This window comes from Hyperolius riggenbachi, chromosome 5, assembly GCF_040937935.1.
Source record: "Hyperolius riggenbachi isolate aHypRig1 chromosome 5, aHypRig1.pri, whole genome shotgun sequence".
In the NCBI taxonomy this organism is placed as follows: Eukaryota; Metazoa; Chordata; class Amphibia; order Anura; family Hyperoliidae; genus Hyperolius; species Hyperolius riggenbachi.
The window spans coordinates 80,796,756-80,818,928 of NC_090650.1; the positions used below are offsets into that span (position 1 = coordinate 80,796,756).

Genomic DNA, 22,173 nt, shown 5'->3' on the forward strand with positions numbered 1-22,173 from the left:
CATTTAGATATTTTGGTCCCCTGTCTGGATTGGCTTTAATGGCAGGAGATTTTGAAATGCAGCTTTTAGTTATGACTGAAATAGCTTTTCCACCTTGAACTTAGACTTGCATTCCTGAGCTGGTCACACTCTGGGTTTCCAGCTTGTTACATGGCAGCTTATTCTGCTGAGCAGATGTGGAATCTGCAAACACCTTTTAATGTCTTAACAAATGTTCTGAGCTAAATATATCCTACGGTTACATTTGACAGCTTCAGTGGTTCCTCTGATGAAATACATTCAGAATATGTCTGCACAGACTATTGGATGCGTTTTCTGCCTGCCGCCTGCCTGTGTTCATCAGCCATGTTTCTGGTGACTGCAAATGCACTAAATGTGACAACTTGAAACTTCTTAGGGGCTTAAAAAAGTTGATGTGGTAGTTAACTATGCAGGATACGAGCTTCTTAAAGTTGGATAAAACTGACAGAACGTTCAATATATTACCCATACAGTTATAGCAATGTCTACAAATGAAAAATTCTCAAAGTACAGTATCTGCTTTGAAAGCTGTAATTGCTTTTTATTGCATAGCTGCCGTGTTTATATTCAAATTTGGATCTAGTGATCCCTTATCTTTCTGCTTCTCAACACAGTACAGCTCAGTTTCAATGTTTGCTAAATGTATTTTACAAAAGAATATAAATAAGAGGTTATCGCCTCTTTGAAGCTGGCCACTGAAGCAAGGAGCTTTCCACTGCAGAACTGTGCTCTTTTTTTTAACTTTGAATGCTGTTCTGCTGTGTTTTTTTTTTTTTTTTTTATATGCTGTAAATATTTTAGAGGAAATGCTTAGTTTCATACCACTTTGGAAAGAGCCTATCCTAGACTGTGCTTGTCACACAACCGTGGGACGAGCAACTACATCCCTGCAAATTCCCTCTTCCCCCTTGCAGGGATGTAGCTACTACATCCCTTGCCGTCGCGCACTCCCACGCTAGTTATCTCTGCCGATCGTTAGACGGGAGATTAATAAATTGGAGATGCTCGATCATTTGTTTCCGATGGAACCCATGCATGCATTACTTTCTATTTGGTGTACTATAGGTACGCAGTAGGAAGTGATACACGAGGACATCTTGTGGCCAAATAGTAAAATTACACCTACACTTAGAGGGTTTTTTTTGGTTTTTTTTACAAAGACCCACAAATACATTTTAAATTAACACTTAACCTCCCACACTATCCTATAATCACCCACATATTTTATTATTTTTTTTTGCATTTAAAAAGTGCAAATAAAAAATAGTTTAGGGACTTAACATTAATATGTCACGATATTACTGTTCATTTTTAAGCTATGGGCTTGTAAAAGGTGATGGATGCAAAACAAAATACCTGCATGAAATATCAATGCACGGAGGACGCCATCCGCGCCCTTTGTGTTGTGCCGCAGTCCGCATATGCGCGAGTGTGGCTGCACAGCTCTAGGGCCTCCATTTCCCCCCCCCATCCACGCAACAGGAGACAGCCTGTAGCGTGGATCAAGGGGGGAGGCCCTAGAGCTGTGGGGTTGGGACTGACCCGGTGGGGGGGGGCATTGAGCGGTGGGGACCCGGCAGCACAGCATGGAGGGCGTGGATGGCGTCCTCCGTGCATTAATTCATGCAGGTATTTAACTTTTTTCACTATTTCGCCTCGTAAGTCCTTTAAGGGCACTGCCTTTGACATGGGAGACCAGGGTTCGAATCCTGGCTAGGGTCAGTACCTATTCAGTAAGGAGTTCAAGGCAAGACTCCCTAACTCTGCAGGGTGGCCTCCTGAGCGTGTCCCAGTGGCTGCAGCTCTTGAGCGCTTTGCGTTTTAACAGGAGAAAAGCACTATATAAATGTTCGGATTATATATTTTAAAACTCTAATGGCCGAAAACTGAGAAATGCTCACTTAACCACTTGCCGACCGCGCACTCATACCGCGCGTCGGCAAAGTGGCAGCTGCAGGACCAGCGACGCAGTACTGCGTCGCCAGCTGCAGGCTGATTAATCAGGAAGCAGCCGCTCGCGCGAGCGGCTGCTTCCTGTCAAATCACGGCGGGGGGCTCCGTGAATAGCCTGCGGGCCGCCGATGGCGGCTTGCAGGCTAAATGTAAACACAAGCGGAAATAATCCGCTTTGTTTACATTTGTACGGCGCTGCTGCGCAGCAGCGCCGTAAGGCAGATCGGCGATCCCCGGCCAATCAGCGGCCGGGGATCGCCGCCATGTGACAGGGGACGTCCTGTCACTGGCTGCACAGGACGGATAGCGTCCTGTGCAGCCTCGATCACCGGGGGGGGCAGCAGGTAGGAGAGGGAGGGGGGAATTTCGCCGCGGAGGGGGGCTTTGAGGTGCCCCCCCCCGCCAGCCACACGCAGAAGAGATCAGACCCCCCCTGCACATCATCCCCATAGTGGGGAAAAAAGGGGGGCGATCTGATCTCTCTGCCTGCACCCTGATCTGTGCTGGGGGCTGTAGAGCCCACCCAGCACAGATCACTAAAAACAGCGCTGGTCCTTAAGGGGGGGGGTAAAGGGTGGGTCATCAAGTGGTTAAAGGACTAATAGGTGGTGGAAAAATAGATATACATTGTTCTGTGATGCATAGTAATGGTTATAGGCGAATGAATCGGAGTGTTAACTGGGGAAATTGCTTTGGTTTTTAAGGGAAGTGTTTTCTAATTGAAAAGCTCTCGCTAGCACAACGCTATGGATGTGGTTTTTTTTTTTGGTTTTTTTTTTTTTTTACCAAGACTGTAGTCAGTCGGAGTTGAGGAGCAATTTTTGGGTACTCTGGTCGGGTAAAAATGCTCCAACTCCTAATTTATACTGTAATTAAAATAGAACATTCTCTCATATTCCAAAATACGACTTATGAGAAATAGGAAATATAAGGCGCTCCAAAATAACTCCCCTAAGTTTAGAGGTGTCTACAAATGGGCTTCTATCAATATGTGATTGCAGTATTGGATATTTAGGTTTATTTTAACTTCCATTCAGATACTGCAGTCCCAGCATTGTCCTGAACAGACCTATGACCTGCCTATGCCATGCACATAACAGATCAGACTGGTGCCTTTTTTTGACACATACTTTCTCTGTATATATGCTGCTATTAATAAGTGAGGTATTTTAACTCCTGGGACTGATTGTGCTGTTCACTAGTTTCAATTCTGTAACTGCAGGCAGCAGCTTTCATGGCCTTGCTGCAGGAATTACATCCTTCTCCCTATTCCCCGTGGTTTGTGCTGTGCTTGGCTGTGTTCAGTCTTGATGAATACCTAGGTTAGGGGGAAATGCTGCACCATTTTTGGTGAACAATGATTTGTGGAGGGGCTGGCCCTTGAACCTTCAGGAAGCATTATTTCAGTGTGAAATCAACAAGCATAAAAGGCAGCCGATGACATTTCAGGTCACACTGCTCATTCTAGTCTGGAAACTTCACTGACAGTTGTGACTAGGTTGGTCACGGGCAGTTTCTACATTTGTGTATTTACAATGCTGACACATCTAACAGGTCCATCCTGAATATTTTAGCAACTGAGACTCCACTAGACAACAAAACACTCTTTAGTCTGTTCCCTCTCAGATTAGCAGAGTTGTAAGGACCAAATCATGAGGTTTTTATGCTTTCCGGGTGTCTGTGGAGGGGCTTGTATCAAAGTCTATATCTCCATGCATTCCTATGCCTTTCACCTGCTTGTTGGGAAATTGTAGTCTCCTGAGTGACTGTAATAGGCAGGGGGTTCTATATTATGTATGTAATATGCCAACATGTTTCTGCTGTCTAGACACAACCTTTTTAAGTAGCGCAGTAACGTTCTCCATGGGTAATGTTCTGCCTGCAACCTTGTGATAAGCAAATTAGCGAAGGTATTGGTGTACCCGAAGCGTTTTTAAAACTGAAAAGTGACACATGCATGTTCCCATCTGAAGGATATGCCTCTGTGTGCTCTGCTCTCTGTTCTGTCCCCTATGCACCCTGCTAGCCCCCCCCCCCAAAGAGACCCAGAAATTAGATAATTGCTGTATTTTTACTTACGGTTTCCTCCAGCCCTATAAGCATGGATGTGTCACTCGCTGTCAGTGCCACAGTCAACTCCCGCTAACAGACTGACATCAGCCAGGGCCTTCTGCGCTTGCACAGAAGGTCCGCATGCGCAGGAGGTCCACTGCTGTCACTGAGCTGCTTACCGGGGATGATTGCGGCTGTACGGCGGCGCTGAGGCGGATGGCGAGGGGCACATCCATGCTAATGAGGCTGGAGGAAGCCCCGGTAAGTAAAAATACAGCTACATATCTCATCTCTGGGTTTAAATCTGGCATCTAGCAGCTTGTCTGCAAACCAATGGGGAAGGGGCTTCCCTCTGCAGGAGAAGACCTCCTGCTTAATGCCACTTTCCCGCCTTTTGGAGCCTATTAACTTACTCTACACTGCTTGCTTCCCACCTCTCCACAACCCCTTCACATGAATCAGCACTCTGTGCATTCAGAGGAGAGCGCAGAGCTTCTTCTGCAGCATTGTGACCCCAAAGGTCACAGAACAGAAACTAAAGGATTGCAGAAGATGGGACAGCATGTGATGGATGCTACCTGATCTGGCCATACCCATGCCATGGGGGGTATTTTTTTTCTTTCTTTGCAGCTTATTTCTGTGCCACAATTGTACAGCAGCATGAGATCTACACATGACCCCTACCGAAGAGATTTTCAGTTGTAGTGCTTTTGCTTCTTGATTAGCTGAGAATTAATGCAAGCACTTCATGGGTGACTGACAGCTCTTGTTGTTTTTGTCAGATGTTCCTGGTTATTTGCTGGGCACTAATAGCTGCTGCAAACATTCAGCACTTGCCGTCTCATATGTTCTCATCTGAGCGTGCGGCATCCCGCCCTAGACGTGATGTGTGGGGGTTACAAATGTTGTTCTTGGGTTATTTTGCAACCGAAAGGCACTTCTGCCTTGAAAGACTCCTAGTGACTCTTAGGCCACATTCACAGTGGCTGTTGCATTGCTTTCCCTGTGACAGCAGGGAAGCAACAGATCGCGACATTGACGCCACAAGTTATACTCTTGTATTAGGTACAGGGAAGCACAGTCAAAAGTATGCTTCACTTGTACTGTAATGTGCGTTATGAATATGAAAACTGAGGAGGGGAATAGAAAAGAGGAATATGGGGGCTTCAGTGAGTAGCACAGATGTATGTATTATAAACCTACAAAGAGCGTATTAACCGTAAAAGAGCGTAAATTCTTGCAATGCTTTGATCTGTTTGCTAGCAGAAAATAGAGAAACAAAGCAGAAGTTCTTTTTTTCACTGCCCCTAGTGACAGGTGGCCATAAATACACATAACAGTACTAATTATCAGGAAAAATGTAACAAAGTGCCAAAATTGGCCTGGAGCACTTGTAAGCCTCTAAATTTGGCTGATAAAGTGTTAAAGCTCTCTTTGCATGCTTATAGTCTCTGCTAGTCATTGATGCCCCCCACCCCCCTTTTTTCCATCCCCCTAGCTCTAAACATGCCACATCTTACGGCCCTTGCTGTAGTATTTAGGGGACGGACATCACTGATGGGCTTGCTTTAATGCACACTGACAGTATAGCTAGAGCTGTCAAAACAAGCCAATTATTAATTCCCATGGGTACACTCAGGTGCTCTGATATCAGGATATGCTGTTACAATACTGCACAATAAGCACTGATAGGTGTTTGCGTCAGCACTTGTTTGACTGTTCAGCAGTAATTAACTTTGAGGATGCACATTTTAGGGCCTAGTGTTTGAGCACCATTGCTCAAGCCATCAGCTCTAGTGTTGAGTTTTTAAAGAATTTATACCAATAAATAAGCAGTCTTTACAAAGTGTGTGTGTGTGTGTGTGTGTGTGTCCCAGATTTTTTTTTTTTCCAGGCGGGTGGCATGAAAAAGTAGCTGGGTGAGATGAGAGAATGCAGGGCTGGTGCTTCTATGCACAACTCTGCTTACAGCATAGGAGGAGGTGAGCCGATGCCGGCCGGGTGCTCACAAAAACTAGCCGGGTGCAGCACCCAGCTAAAAGTGCCTGGGGTGAACACTGGGTCCTTAAAGTGGACCTGAACTCTTGCCCAGGGCACAACGAAAATAAAACAGAAATGCACCCTGTATGTATTTAAATAGTTTTTAGCCTGTGTAATTCCCCCTCATTTGTGTCTAATCACTAGTTGTAATTTGTTTCTCCCCTCCCCATCACATGACTGCCTATGGCAGATACGCCCATTTGAAAGCACAGGCTGTAAACAATGTCTGCTTCCATGAATCAGGGTAGAAACTGCAGATTTTATTTTGGGATTTGTATCAGCTGTTAGGGCCCTTTTCCACTAGCAATCGCTAGCGTTCACGCTGAACGCTAGCGATTGCTGAATCGCAATTACCGCCGATTCCCCAACGTTCGCGGCCGCGATTTTGCTATGCACTGCATAGCAAAATCGCGTCAAGTCTCTCCGCGGCGCGATCGTGATCAAGTAAAAAACGAATCGCGGTAGTGGAAATTACCTACCGCGATTCCTATGTTAAAAAGCAAACCATAGCGATTGTAAAATGGCTAGTGGTTTGCGTTTTTGCGATTCAGCCAGCGCTGGTGGAAAAGGGCCCTAACAAATGTTTTTTTGTTTAAAAGTTATTCTACTGTTTATCTTTTAGAGCAGAGAGGAGTTCGGAGTTCAGGTCCGCTTTATCAATTGTTGCTTGATCAACATTGTGCAGCATGAGCATTGCAGTCAGGTTCGACTGTCGCCGAATAGTGTGCACTCAGTGGAGGGGGAGGGATCAGGGGTGTAGCTATATAAATCACAGGGCCCCCCCAATGCTCACACCCTTTTCCTTGCCAACTGCTTGTTACCCTCACAGCCCAGGGACCATCTTGCAAGGGCTATAAAACAAGTGGCCATTCCAATCTTCACACCCCTAACACATGTAACAAACTCTTGCCCTGCAGGATGGACCCTTTATCAGAGGGCGTGAAGTAGTTGGCACCCCCTTACAGTTCTGTGCTCCCCTACAGTTAGTGTCTGCTATCCACAATCCCTCCCAAGGGTGTAACTACAGGGTAAGTACAGTGGAACCTTGGTTTGCAAGTATAATTTGTTCAGGAAACCTGCTTGTAATCCAAAGCATTCTTATATCAAAGCGAATGTCCCCATAAGAATTAATGGAAACCTAGCTGATTAGTTCACAATCCAAAAAACAGTTATAGTAAAATAGTATAAAATAAAGGTAAGCAGGACTTTCATTATAACAGAACCCTTGCCATTTGTTGGCTCACCAACTTTTTTTATTTCTTATGCGTGGCCTTAAAGGAATACTGTAAGGGGTCAGGGGAAAATGAGTTGAACTTCCCCGGGTCTTCTAATGGTCCCCCGCAGACATTCTGTGCCCGTTAGCCACTCACCGATGCCCCGCCTCCAGTTCACTTCTGGAATTTCAGACTTTAAAGGGAACCAGAGAGGATGCAATATACATACCTGGGGCTTCCTCCAGCCCCATACGCACGGATCGCTCCCACGCCGCACTCCTCCGCTGCCTGGATCAGCCGCCACCGGGTCCCGTCATTGCCGCAAGTCGGCCGGCGGATGCGGCCAATTCTCCGCATCACAGGGTGCTCTCCCCATACAGATACGCATGTGGCTGTTAACTGCGCAGCCGCATGTACATGTATGGAGGGAGCCCCTGTGATGCGGACAATTGGCCGCGTCCGCCGGAAGTGACTGGTCCGGAACCGGCGGATCCAGGAAGCTGAGGACGGCGGCGTGGGAGCGATTCAGGCTTATGGGGCTGGAAGAAGCTCCAGGTATGTATAAAATCTTTTTCTTTTTACCATCCCCCCCCCCCCCCCCCCCCGTTCCTCTCTGGTTCCCTTTAAAGTCTGAAAACCACTGCGCCTGTGTTGCCGTGTCCTCGCTCCTGCTGATGTCACCAGGACCGTACTGCACAGGCACAGACCATACTGGGCTTGTGTTGAACACTCCTGGTGACATCAGCGTTTTTTTCTAACATTGCATCATTCTATAATGTGCAGATTACACAACTCAGCATTCAAAATGAGTCTTTCAGAGCAGTCTGAACGAATGACCTCTCCTCTAGCAGAGGAAAAGTAAATAGTCCAGGAACAGTTGAGATAAGTCAGATAACAGCCCTCTCCAGGACTGTCGGAGAGCTTAATGGCTTGTTTGCATCGAGATAACTGGAGTTTCCTAAAGGCAGCCATACACTGGTCGATGTGCCATCAGATCGACCACCTGACAGATCCCTATCTGATCGAATCTGATCAGATAGGGATCGTATGGCTGCCTTTACTGCAAACAGATTGTGAATCGATTTCAGCCTGAAACCGATCACAATCTGTTCAGCTGCTCCCGCCGCCTGTCCTCCCCCCGCGCATACATTACCTGACGCTGGCTCCCGGGCATCTTCTCCACGCTGCACCGCTCTGTTCTTGCTCCATCTCGGCGCTTCCTGTGTCACTCCGTGACCAGGAAGTTCAAATAGAGCGCCCTCTATTTGAACTTCCTGGGTCACTGCAGTGACCCAGGAAGCGCCGGGATGGAGCGGGTGCAGCGCTGAGAAGATGCGGAGAAGACGCCCGGGAGCCCGCATCAGGTAATGTATTTTTCATCGGATCGGCCGCCGCTAGCGACGCGCACTTTACCCGCGGGCGATCGAGGGTAATTTCCCGCACGGCGCGATCGACGGACCGATCCGATTTCGGGAGGAAATCGGATCGTCGGCGGCGTTTACCGCGAACAATTGGCAGCAGATTAGATCCCAGGATCGAATCTGCTGTCGAAACGGCCGGGAATCGGGCCAGTGTATGGCCACCTTAACTCTTCCTGTACTGGAAACAATTACACTGATGTATCTGATCTTAATGTTTTATTTCTTAGCTGTGCTACACATACAAATAATATCATTTTTTTTTTCGCTTCAGTGTCTCTTTAAGCACTTTTCTATTACATTTTTACTGGCGTTCCTCTTTAACAAGGAACGTATCCAATGAAAGTTGCTTTTGAGGATTTCATGAAAAATGTGACTTCCATACACTTAGACTCTGAAGCGAATTTTTTTTTGTTGCTACATTTACCTTTTTAATTCGCTTCCAAAGTCTCATCAGCGGTAAACCGCCACAGACTCCCAAATCCCCGGGCAAACAGCCACGACCAACTTGGTCGTGGATTGTGCTGCCCTGAGAGGCACTGTCTATGCACTGTCTGTCGTGCGTGTCGGCCTCCCGCACGCGTTTCTAAAACTCGTCTGGAAACGCGTGCAGTGTTAACGGGGCCTTATACTAAATGCTATACCAAACAAATTTTGCTTTTCTGGTTCATTAGCTTGCTGGGCAATCTGACTCTGGAGGTCAAGTCCTACCTCCATATAGCCTTATTAATTCATGCCATGCACTGAAGACCAGCCAGTCTGAAACGTGGATGCATGTTGGATTAGTGTGGGTTTGTACAATTAACAACCTGACACATTGCAATCCAGCGGGTCTGGAGGTGTTCAAGGACAACAAAGGTTACACTTTGTATAATCAGCTGTGATGCATTGTGGAGTACCTCATATGCTCACTCAAACCTGAATAATCACAAATACCTTCTGTTTTAAGAAGGCACATTTCTGTTTTGCATAGTGTTTTTAGTAAGAAGGCTTTTTTTTTTTTTTTTTTTTTTGTGTGTTGCCCCTTACTCTCCTGAGTTCTGATTCTCACAATTATCTTGCTCAGCAATCCAATTCCATTTAGCACCTGTATGTAGCTTTTGCTAGTCATTTATGAATATGCAGCTGGATTAAATGGCAGTATTTTCTTTGAAGTCTGTTTAACCCAGAGACACTGTTGTACAAACTGCAGCAGAGCAAAGGGCTTGCTGATGATGAATTGATTTTCTGTAATCACCTATATGCAATGCCTACTTGCAGTGGTGTACTGTAATATCGTTCCCGGACTTAGTTTTTTTTATTTTTGTTTGTTTTCCCTTTGTTTCAGGAAAATCCTCATTAACCATTCAGTTTGTTGAAGGACAGTTTGTGGATTCCTATGACCCAACTATAGAAAACAGTAAGTCATTGCAGATTTTCTTTTTGCAACAAATGGTATCCTCTTTTTAAACTGGAGCAAATAGTGACCACTAAGACTTTGTTCTTTAATGGGGAACTATAGCGTAATGGCCCATACTCACGGGCTACAATTGTCGCCCGGGAGCATGAGGCATTGCACGGGCGCGCACCCCGAACCGTCGCTCGTCGCTGCTGTCGCCAGTCCGCGTGAGTATGCGGACTAGCGACAGCAACCTCCATAAAGAACACGGAGCTTCCGGCGGGGGGGGGGGGGGGGGGGGGGGGAGGAACGTCGGTGACTGCTTCGCTGCACCGCTGGTCCCTCTTCCGCATGTGTACGCGGAGGGATGTGGCGAAGAGCTGTCGCGCACACTCTCCCGTGTGCTATCGACAGAGGAAAAGTTGCCCGTGAGTATAGGCCATAAGAGGAATTTGAAAGGCTGCTTCACCCCCCCCCCCCCCCTTTAGGCCGTGTTACTAGCGGGCACTGTGGTGTGAATTTATGGAGGCTTCTTAGGATGGGCAATAAAGTCTATCTTTACTGACTTGGGGCTGCTTCTACCCCTAGAAGTCATTTGGGTCCTGCTGGCAGCCTGTAAGGATCGCAGACCCACACTAGGTCAGTCTTCTGCACATGCGCCCCATGTGAGAATGCAGCCACGTCGCCTGGAGCGTAGTGCTCTCCTGATGACATGGGCGCAGAAGACGCTGACATATCTGCGATCCTTAGAGGCTGCCAGCAGGACCCCGTAGAAGACCAGAGCTGTGGCGAAGGTCTCAAATAATCTTTCTTGCTTTGTTTGAAAATTATAGAACCTAATCTATCTTCTTACCAATTTTTTTTTTTTTTTCTTTTCAAGCATTTACTAAATTGATATCTGTGAATGGACAAGACTACCACCTTCAGCTAGTTGATACCGCTGGTCAAGTGAGTATGTAAAGTTCAGTATCTGAGTATACAAGTAGTTGTAAAAGCTAGGGATTGGGGCATGGAACCTATGTCAGAGTATTTATATCTATAGTGTCAAAATATTACACAGTGCCATACAATAAGGTTAGACCTTAATAATGGGGGTGACAGTCAGCAATGTGTACCTTATTGCTTATTGTGTGCTAACAGTAACGTGAACCTGAATTGCTGAGACTATTACGCCAGAGTGCACAGATGCACAAGGAGGGCCTGCCAAAGGCTTACAATCTAAAGGGAGGGTTGGGAACACTATATAGGAGGGGGCCAAGTGGAAATTATCTTGCTGGTAAATTCGATTACTTGGCTCTTGCTACCCTTTAAATGTGAATTGCCAGGGCAGTGGTTTCCAACCGCTGTGCCGCAACACATTCATGTGTTGCAAGAACAGAGTATTTGTCACTGTGTTCCCCCGCTCTGCCTCTTCCCCGCTTGTTGGCTCTGTCCTCAGCTCAGTGTATTGGAGCAGTGCTACAAGAAAATGTCCACCAATGTCTGCATTTGCGGACATAGTTTGCCATTTTTTTAGTAGCGTTGAACTAACTACGAAGGGCAGAGGCAAATCGGTGGGGAGGGAGCCAGAGAAGAAACACTTGGAGCGGAGGAGGGGAGCGAACACGGCTGTGGAGGGACCTGAGCTCAGAACGTCCTCTCTGCTCTAAAAGATACACAACACCAGCATAATGGCCTTTTTACATATTGCCCCTGCAGCAACCTTCCTAAACCAGCAGCATATTGGCCCTGCAACCCCCCCCCCCCTCATTGTGCAGTTGCAGCAATGTGTCACTCCACCCCCTTCACCAATTGGGCTGGCAGCAGCATATTGTCTGAGCCCCCTTATTGTGCCAGCAGCATAAGCATTATGTTGCTGCAGCCCCCCCCCCCCCCCCTCCAGGAAGGCTGTATGCTAGAGAGGAAGCATGCTCTTCCCCCAAAGGAAACTCATCACAATTAAATTAATGGACCCCTATATAACCTTCTCTCAAACCCAGCCTCAGTTTAGTTGCAATTCCCGCTAGTTAAGTTGTGTTTCCAGTGACTTCATGATTATGTTTATTTTTCTACCATACGTGACGTGTCAGATATATGAATGTTTGGCGTGATGTGACGTAAAAGTGACTATGCTGATTAATTTGCTACATTTAACTAAATGTCACTGGAGTTCCTCTACAGGTTGGATAACAGAGAATAGATGATGCAAGTTTATTTGAGGCAAACTGCTATAGCACTTGTGACAGTCCTGGTTGCCATAAGGGCAGTCCACAATGTAACATTTACGCAATCTGGCTTCTTCTCTGTACATACAAATTAGACGAAGTAGACTTATTCTTCAATTTTCTATGCATTTTAAAGTACGAATTGTAATTTCTTAGGTTTACCTTTTTAGCTTACAATATTTTTCACCTACAGTAACAATTTTAAACACCAGAATGTGCTGGCTGCCCTATTTTATGCAGCAACTAGATGTATAATAGCCACACACTGGAAGGGCTGGGACCCACTAGACCTTTTTTTTTGGGGGGGGGGGGGGGATTGCTACCGTAGCGAATGAAAGTGATTCCTAAACACTCTGCCAATATAAATGGATTGGACAGATTCCACTAGAGCGATTGCGATTTTGGTAGAATACACTTCTGATGGCAGGGAGAGAGAATAGGGTTTCGAAAAAATATTCGGCCCCCTTGAAGTTTTCCACATTTTGTCACATTACTGCCACAATCAATTTTATTGGAATCCCACGTGAAAGACAAATACAAAGTAGTGTACATTTGAGAAGTGGAACGAAAATCATACATGATTCCAAAATTATTTTTTTACACAACTGCAAAGTGGGGTGTGCGTAATCATTCAGCCCCCTTTCGTCTTAGTGCAGTCAGTTGCCCATAGACATTGCCTGATGAGTGCTAATGACTAGAGTGCACCTGTGTGTAATCTAATGTCAGTACAAATACAGCTGCTCTGTGACGGCCGCAGAGGTTGTCTAAGAGAATATTGGGAGCAACACCATGAAGTCCAAAGCACACACCAGACAGGTCAGGGATAAAGTTATTGAGAAATGTATAGCAGGCTTAGGCTACAAAAGATTTCCAAAGCCTTGAACATCCCACGGAGCACTGTTCAAGCGATCATTCAGAAATGGAAGGAGTATGGCACAACTGTAAACCTACCAAGACAAGACAGTCCACCTAAACTCACAGGCCGAACAAAGAGCGCTGATCAGAAATGCAGTCAAGAGGCCCATGGTGACTCTGGACGAGCTGCAGAGATTTACAGCTCAGGTGGGGGAATCTGTGCAGTGCACAACTAATAGTTGGCCTATGGACAAAGTTGGCCTTAATGGCTTTCTGCTTGCCACTCTTCCATAAACAGAAAAGCATAAAGTCCTGTTTGCAGTTTGCCACAAGTCATGTGGGGGACACAGCGAACATGTGGAAGAAGGTGCTCTGGTCAGATGAGACCAAAATGGAACTTTTTGGCCAAAATGCAAAACTCCATGTGGTGGAAAACTAACTGCACATCACTCTGAACACACCATCCCCACTGTCAAATATGGTGGTGGCAGCATCATGCTCTGGGGGTGCTCCTCTTCAGCAGGGACAGGGAAGCTGGTCAGAGTTTATGGGAAGATGGATGGAGCCAAATACAGGGCAATCTTGGAAGAAAACCTCTTGGAGTCTGCAAAAGACTTGAGACTGGGGTGGAGGTTCACCTTCCAGCAGGACAACGACCCTAAACATAAAGCCAGGGCAACAATGGAATGGTTTAAAACAAAACCTATCCGTGTGTTAAAATGGCTCAGTCAAAAGTCCAGATTCTAAATCTAATTCAGAATCTGTAGCAAGATCTGAAAACTGCTGTTCAAACGCTGTCCATCTAATCTGACTGAGCTGGAGCGGTTTTGCTAAGAATGAGCAAGGATTTCAGTCTCTAGATGTGCAAAGCTGGTAGACCTACCCTAAAAGACTATAGAACCACTGTTTGCTGCAATTACAGCTGCCAAAGTATTGACTCAGGGCTGAATAATTACACACACCCCACTTTGCAGTTTTTTGTTTTTTTTATTTAAATGTTTGGAATTATGATTTTCGTTCCACTTCTCACATGTACACCACTTTGTATTGGTCTTTCACGTGTAATTCTAATAAAATTGATTCAGGTTTGTGGCAGTAATATGACAATGTGGAAAACTTCAAAGGGGGGCCGAATACTTTTTGCAAACGACTGTATATGAACTTCTGACCATTTTCTAACTCTGGGACCCTTAATGGGCTGCCACTGATTAGAGACAAAACATTCAACCTAATTTGGTAAATGTTTGAACATAAAATAAAACCCTGGGATTTTTAGGAGTAGGATAAAACCCTGGGATACTTAGTCATTTTCAGGAGTAGGATAAATATAATTATATCTCATCGTTTACTTTAACCAGCTATTTATAGAGCATTTGTGTCCACTTTAGTGCCTCTGTAATGACAGTGCAGCCTGAATGCAGCGCAGCATGCTGAAGTGAATCGTCATCACATGCTTGAGCAATGAGTCATCAGAACTTGATACATTACAGTGCATGCTCGATTTTCAGCTGCACAGTATTTGTCAACATCTCTGCCTGTCTGGGCTGGTGTAATGACATAGTGCAGCTTTGCCTGTTGTGTAGCTCTGTTGCTACTGCGCATGCGGCTGTATGTGCGTGCTACGTCCTCCCCATTGCTGCAGCGTGTAGTAACACATAGCAGCATATAAATCGGTGCTGCTCCACAGCCCAGTGTCACATCACTGTACTCCGCCCCTCGCCGCCCTTCGGCTCTGCAATTTAAATTCCCCCCCCCCCTACATTTCACACCGTACAAAAAAAACCAAAAGGAATCGGCACCACTAAGCCCCGCCCCATTGCCGCTCTAATCCTCCCATTGCCTTCCCCGATATCATCCACACCTGCTTATTATATATAAACCTACAATTTATGTTAAACACTTTGAATTTCACTGGCATTTCAGTGAAAAGCGTTTAAAACTAAAAATATTATATCCATCTATATCTATCGCTCAGGTATGGAGGAAATCGGAAGGCAATGGGAGAATTAGAGCTGCGAGGGGGGGAGGGCTTAGTGGTGCGGATTCTCTTTTTATGTAGAATAAAATCCTTTAAATTGCGGAGCAGAAGGGCGGCAAGGGGCGGAGTACAGTGATGTCACACTGGGCTGTGGAGCAGTGCGGATTTATATGCTGCTATGTGTTAATACATGCTGCAGCGATTGGGGGGGGGGGGGGGTGACGTAGCACGCACGTTGTACAGCCGCATGCGCAGTAGCAATAGAGCTGCACATGCGAAGCTGCACTGTCATTACACCTCCCCATTATGCTGCTGTATACTGTAAACCCCTCTTCCCCCCCCCCCCCCCCATCCATCCCACATCCAATTCATAGAATCCACTATATACAGGCTTTACTTAGTTGCCCACAATTGTATACTGTAACAGGGACTATGATCTCCATCTTGCTATTTGTATTGTGATGGGCTTCTATGGAAACAGGTTTTCTTAATTAATGCAATGTGTAACGATCTTAAACATTTTTTTTTATTTTTTTAGGATGAATTTTCCATATTCCCACAGACCTATTCCATAGATATTAATGGATATATTCTTGTATATTCAGTCACCTCCATTAAAAGGTGAGTTTGACAGAACCTTGGGTATGTTGACTTGGAACATGTCATGACAGTTTGACAATAGGTTTGGCATCAAAAAATGTGATCTAGAACCACGGTTCTTATGTGGTATGTATACACCCGGGGAAGCTTGGGCTAATCTTGCGGGTACTTAACCACTTGCCGACCGCCCACAGCCCATGGGCGGCGGCAAAGTGGACGCCTAAAGGACCGCAATACGCCTTCAGGCGGCGCGTCCTTTAGGCATGCCGGGGGAGCGATCGCGTCATTGATGACGCGCGCTTCCCCCGGCAACTGGCTCCGCCCACCCGCCGTAACATCCCGCCGGCCATACGGAAGCGCCGGCGGGATGTTAACCCCGCGATCGCCGCTACAAAGTGTATAATACACTTTGTAATGTATACAAAGTGTATTATACAGGCTGCCTCCTGCCCTGGTGATCCCAGTGTCCGAGGGACCACCAGGGCAGGCTGCAGCCACCCTAGTCTGCACCCAAACACACTGATCTGCCCCCCCCTGCCCACCCCCCAGACCCCTGTTTGCACCCAATCACCCCCCTAATAACCCATCAATCACTCCCTGTCACTATCTGTCAACGCTATTTTTTTTTTTATCCCCCCCCCTGCCCCCTCCTGATCACCCCCCCACCCCTCAGATTCTCCCCAGACCCCCCCCCTGTGTACTGTATGCATCTATCTTCCCTGATAACCTGTCAATCACCCATCAATCACCCATCAATCACCCCCTGTCACTGCCACCCAACAATCAGCCCCTAACCTGCCCCTTGCGGGCAATCTGATCACCCACCCACACCAATAGATCGCCCGCAGATCCGACATCAGATCACCTCCCAAATCCATTGTTTACATCTATTCTCTCCTCTAAACACCCACTAATTACCCATCAATCACCCATCTATCACCCCCTATCGCCACCTGTCACTTTTACCTATCAGATCAGACCCTAATCTGCCCCTTGCGGGCACCCAATCACCCGCCAACACGCTCAGATTGCCCTCTGACCCCCCTTATCAATTCGCCAGTGCATTAATTACATCTGTTCTTCCCTGTAATAACCCACTGATCACCTGTCAATCACCTGCCAATCACCTATCACCCATCAATCACCCCCTGTCACTGCCACCCAACAATCAGCCCCTAACCCGCCCTTGCGGGCAAACTGATCACCCACCCACACCAATAGATCGCCCGCAGATCCGACATCAGATCACCACCCAAGCGCAGTGTTTCCATCTATTCTCTCCTCTAAACACTCACTAATTACCCATCAATCACCCATCAATCACCCCCTATCGCCACCTGTCACTGTTACCCATCAGATCAGACCCTAATCTGCCCCTTGCGGGCACCCAATCACCCGCCTACACGCTCAGATTGCCCTCAGACCCCCGTTATCAATTCGCCAGGGCATTATTTACATCTGTCCTTCCCTGTAATAACCCACTGATCACCTGTCAATCACCTATCAATCACCCATCAATCACACCCTGTCACTGCCACCCATCAATCACCCGCTGTCACTGCCACCCATCAATCAGCCCCTAACCTGCCCCTTGCGGGCAATCTGATCACCCACCCACACCAATAGATCGCCCGCAGATCCGACGTCCGATCACCTCCCAAGTGCAGTGTTCACATCTGTTCTCTACCCTAAACACCCACTAATTACCCATCAATCACCCCCTGTCACTGCTACCTATCAGATTAGACCCCTATCTGCCCCTAGGGCACTCAATCATCTGCCCACACCCTCAGAATGCCCTCAGACCCCAGCCCTGATCACCTCGCCAGTGCATTGCTTGCATCTATTCCCCCCTCTAATCACACCTTGAGACACCCATCAATCACCTCCTGTCACCCCCTAGCACACCTACCCATCAGTGTGAGTGCCTTTAGGATTTCACAGGTCATTTTGCGACATTTGGTTTCAAGACTACTCCTCACGGTTTAGGGCCCCTAAAATGCCAGGGCAGTATAGTAACCCCACAAATGACCCCATTCTAGAAAGAAGACACCCAAAGGTATTCCGTTAGGAGTATGGTGAGTTCATAGAAGATTTTATTTTTTGTCAAAAGTTAGCGGAAAATTGATTTTTATTGTTTTTTTCACAAAGTGTCATTTTCCACTAACTTTTGACAAAAAATAAAATCTTCTATGAACTCACCATACTCCTAACGGAATACCTTGGGGTGTCTTCTTTCTAAAATGGGGTCATTTGTGGGGTTCCTATACTGCCCTGGCATTTTAGGGGCCCTAAACCGTGAGGAGTAGTCTGGAAATCAAATTCCGCAAAATGACTTGTGAAATCCTAAAGGTACTCATTGGACTTTGGGCCTTTTAGCGCAGTTAGGGTGCAAAAAAGTGCCACACATGTGGTATCGCCGTACTCGGGAGAAGTAGTACAATGTGTTTTGGGGTGTATTTTTACACATACCCATGCTGGGTGGGAGAAATAACTCTGTAAATGGACAATTGTGTGTAAAAAAAAAATGAGAAAATTGTCATTTACAGAGATTTCTCCCACCCAGCATGGGTATGTGTAAAAATACACCCCAAAACACATTCTACTACTTCTCTTGAGTACGGCAATACCACATGTGTGGCACTTTTTTGCAGCCTAACTGCGCTAAGGGGCCCAAAGTCCAATGAGCACCTTTAGGCTTTACAGGGGTGCTTACAAATTAGCACCCCCCAAAATGCGAGGACCGTAAACACACCCCACAAATGACCCCATTTTGGAAAGTAGACACTTCAAGGTATTCAGAGAGGGGCATGGTGAGTCCGTGGCAGATTTCATTTTTTTTTGTCGCAAGTTAGAAGAAATTGATTCTTTTTTTTTTTTCTTTTTTTTTGTCACAAAGTCATTTTCCGCTTACTTGTGACAAAGAATAATATCTTCTATGAACTCACTATGCCTCTCAGTGAATACTTTGGGATGTCTTCTTTCCAAAATGGGGTCATTTGGGGGGTATTTATACTATCCTGGAATTCTAGCCCCTCATGAAACATGACAGGGGGTCAGAAAAGTCATAGATGCTTGAAAATGGCAAAATTCACTTTTTGCACCATAGTTTGTAAACGCTATAACTTTTACCCAAACCAATAAATATACACTGAATGGTTTTTTTTTTATCAAAAACATGTTTGTCCACATTTTTCGCGCTGCATGTATACAGAAATTTTACTTTATTTGAAAATTGTCAGCACAGAAAGTTAAAAAAATCATTTTTTTGATGAATATAATAAAAAGTAAAAATCGCAGGAGCAATCAAATAGCACCAAAAGAAAGCTTTATTAGTGACAAGAAAAGGAGCCAAAATTCATTTAGGTGGTAGGTTGTATGAGTGAGCAATAAACCGTGAAAGCTGCAGTGGTCTGAATGGAAAAAAAGTGGCCGGTCCTTAAGGGGTAGAAAGACTGTGGTCCTCAAGTGGTTAAACTAGTCAGTCATAAACATGTGTAGATGAGCACAAATCAGTTTTTTTTTTTTGTTTTTTTTGTGCTGAAAGTGGAACCGAGAAACATTTACACATTTCAGAATTGTGCTCCTTACATACATTTTTATAGGCCGCAGTGTTCCCCAACCCTGTCCTCAAGGCCCACCAACAGTACACGTTTTCAGAAAACCACAAACATGCACAGGTGAGGTAATTAGTGTCTCAGCAGAGCTGATTAACTGCCTCTGTGGATTTCCACAAAGCATGCACTGTTAGTGGGCCTTGAGGACAGGGTTGGGGAACACTGTATAGGGCATTCCTCAAGCCAAATACTATTTATTTATTTATTTTTTGTCCTAATTCCCTATGAAAGAAACAAGCTGCGCCCACAGCTCCTCCACTGCCTAGGCATTCTGAGTCCCATGTAGCAAGTGCTCATGGGAGCTCAGTCTGGGAGGAGGCGGCATTTCCTGAAAGAGGCGTTACCAGCTGGGAGCTGCTGAGATTTCAGAGGAGAGGGAGAGGAGTGAAGTTTTTACAGGCTGAGGGGTGGAGATGCAGAGCAGCTTGGCTGTGTAATGACAAGCAGAACATGGCTGCTCTCATTGTATCACAGGAAGAAATAAGCATATAGGCCCAGTGCACACTGAGCGGTTTTAGCAGCATATGAGCCAACCGCATCCGCCTGTGAAAAAAACTTGGCTAATGTATTTCAAAGGGATGGTGCACACCAGCGGTTTGACGTTTTAGCAAACCGCAAACGTGCATCCTGCTGCACGTTTACATTGAGGCAGAAACTCTTCTGCAAACCGCAAAGTATAGGAAAAACGCTAGCTCAGAGCGGTTTTCCAGGCGGTTTTGTTACCTGAAGCTGTTCAGTAACAGCTTTACTGTAACCATATATGAAATCTGCTACACAAAAATGCTCCCAAAAACACTAGGTATGTTTAGAAAACGTCTCTAAACATGCCTAGAATCGCTCTGAAATCTGCTCCAAAAACCGTTAGTGTTTTGAGGTTCTGTTGGTGTGCACTGGGCCATACTGTTGAAGCAAAAAAATATATATATCATTTTGTTCTCCGGGGCCCCTCTGTGCTGTTTCTGCCACTCCCTGCTGCAATCCTGGCTTGTAATTGCCAGTTTTAGGCAGTGTTTACAAACAAGGCATGACTGCTAACCAGCATGTGATAGGCTGAGAGAAGTCGTCTGTGACTCCTACAGAGCCTGGGGGGCGTGGAGAAGGTGTGTGTATAGCTTCTACCTATCACAAGCAGAGCAGCACATTGCAGCCTGAGCTGAAAAAGGAAAGCTTAGATTTTATAACAGATAATACAGCCACTGTGCAACTAGGAAAGACTGCATGCAGCAAGACAGACCACATTAGAACAGATATAGGAACTTGTAGGCTAGAAGAAATGAGGCTGAACATTTTGTTAGTCTAACATAAAGTAATGTTTGCAAATATGGAGTACACTTAATAAAATGTGCGTGCCAAGAGGTACTTAGGATTGTATTCATAATGGGAGGTACTCGACACATACCATCCTTTATAATGGGGTCAATGCTGAAATCATTTGTAACTTTGATTTAAAACAGGGGTCCTCAAACTTGTTTAGTCAAGGGCCGGTTCAAAATACTTTAGGCTGCTGGGGGGCCGGAGTGTACATAAAATGATGTCGGAAAACATTACATTGAACCTACTTTGTGTAAACAGCACCTGAAACACCTTCCCCCACAGCAAAGCAATCAGTGTTCAAAATACAAACTGTTTTCTAAAGTCCCCCCAAAACAACCCCCTTTCCCAGTAATTGCAAGGACTGCAAATTACCCACCCCTACACATACGCGCACACACTGCTTTTATATTACCTCTAACCAAGCATACCCAGGTGACAACCTGCCATACAATTGGACAGCAGTGCCACCAGATGTGGAATTGGATTGGAAGCCAGCGAATGACTTCTTGCTGGCTTTCATTTGCTGGCTTTCATGTGGAAATGTGGTGCCAGCACTGCTGTTGCATCTATAAGTAATACATTTTGTGTGTGGAGGGCCGGTAAGGAAGCCTCAGGGGGCCGCATTTGGCCTGAGGGCCTTAGTTTTGAGGACCACTGATCTAAAACAAGTTAGGGCAACCATTATGTGTCGGAGTGTGATAGTGTTGAGATCAGATGTTTTTCTAAAAAAAAATGCTTTCCTATGGGGCTGCTGTTTTCAGGCACAATCTGCGATTCTGTATAGCATTAAAATAAAAATACAATCTGCGCTACTTTTCTACACAACACAGGCAAATCCTCATTTGAATGCACTGTCACTTGGAAAGAAAGTGAGAAGTGTTTTTGAGGATGCCTAATAAATGAAAACCTCACAGGCATTGTAACCTTTTCATGCTTGCACTACTGCAAAAAGTTCCAATTTACATTGAAGAGATCTCCTCTATCCCTACTACACAGCAAGGAATGAATGTTCCCCATAACTATAATCCTTTGCCATGTAATCAATTGAGTCCTTTTTATAGCTCTCATACCCACTCTGCTGACTTGGAGCTCGCTCTCCAGCACCTTCCTGCCATGTACTGCATGCCGGCTGCCAGAATCTGCTTTCTTGGCTGTGTGAATAGCAGGAAGGGCGTGGAACAGCATCATGTCTGAAAGGCTTTTCATTGTTTGTCTAATTTACAAAGTGAGATTTAAACTGGAGCTTAACCAATCATTTACAAGTACTATTTTTAGTGCATGCACTTAACCACGTAAGGACTGCAGCCTTAAACCCCCTTAAAGTGGATCCGAGGTGAACTTTTACTCATTGCATAATTGTTACTTTCCTATTTATAGGGCATTCCTCAAACCAAATACTTTTTTTTGTTTTAATACTCTTAATTCCCTATAAACTAAACAAGCCACACCCACAGGTTTTCAGAGAACCAAGACACTTTCAGACAGTAGCAAGGGCTCATGGGAGCTCAGTCTAGGCAGGAGGAGGGGGA

At 45.8% G+C, this 22,173-nt stretch overlaps 1 protein-coding gene across 1 annotated transcript in view; it reads left to right on the plus strand.

Moving 5' to 3' along the window:
• Positions 1-22,173, plus strand: part of RHEB (Ras homolog, mTORC1 binding) — a 47,580-nt gene that overhangs the window by 18,737 nt on the left and 6,670 nt on the right. The window contains exons 2-4 of the mRNA XM_068235917.1: positions 10,026-10,097; positions 10,957-11,024; positions 15,652-15,734. Of these exons, the coding sequence (XP_068092018.1) occupies positions 10,026-10,097; positions 10,957-11,024; positions 15,652-15,734 (223 nt within the window). The remainder of the gene's footprint in view (positions 1-10,025; positions 10,098-10,956; positions 11,025-15,651; positions 15,735-22,173) is intronic.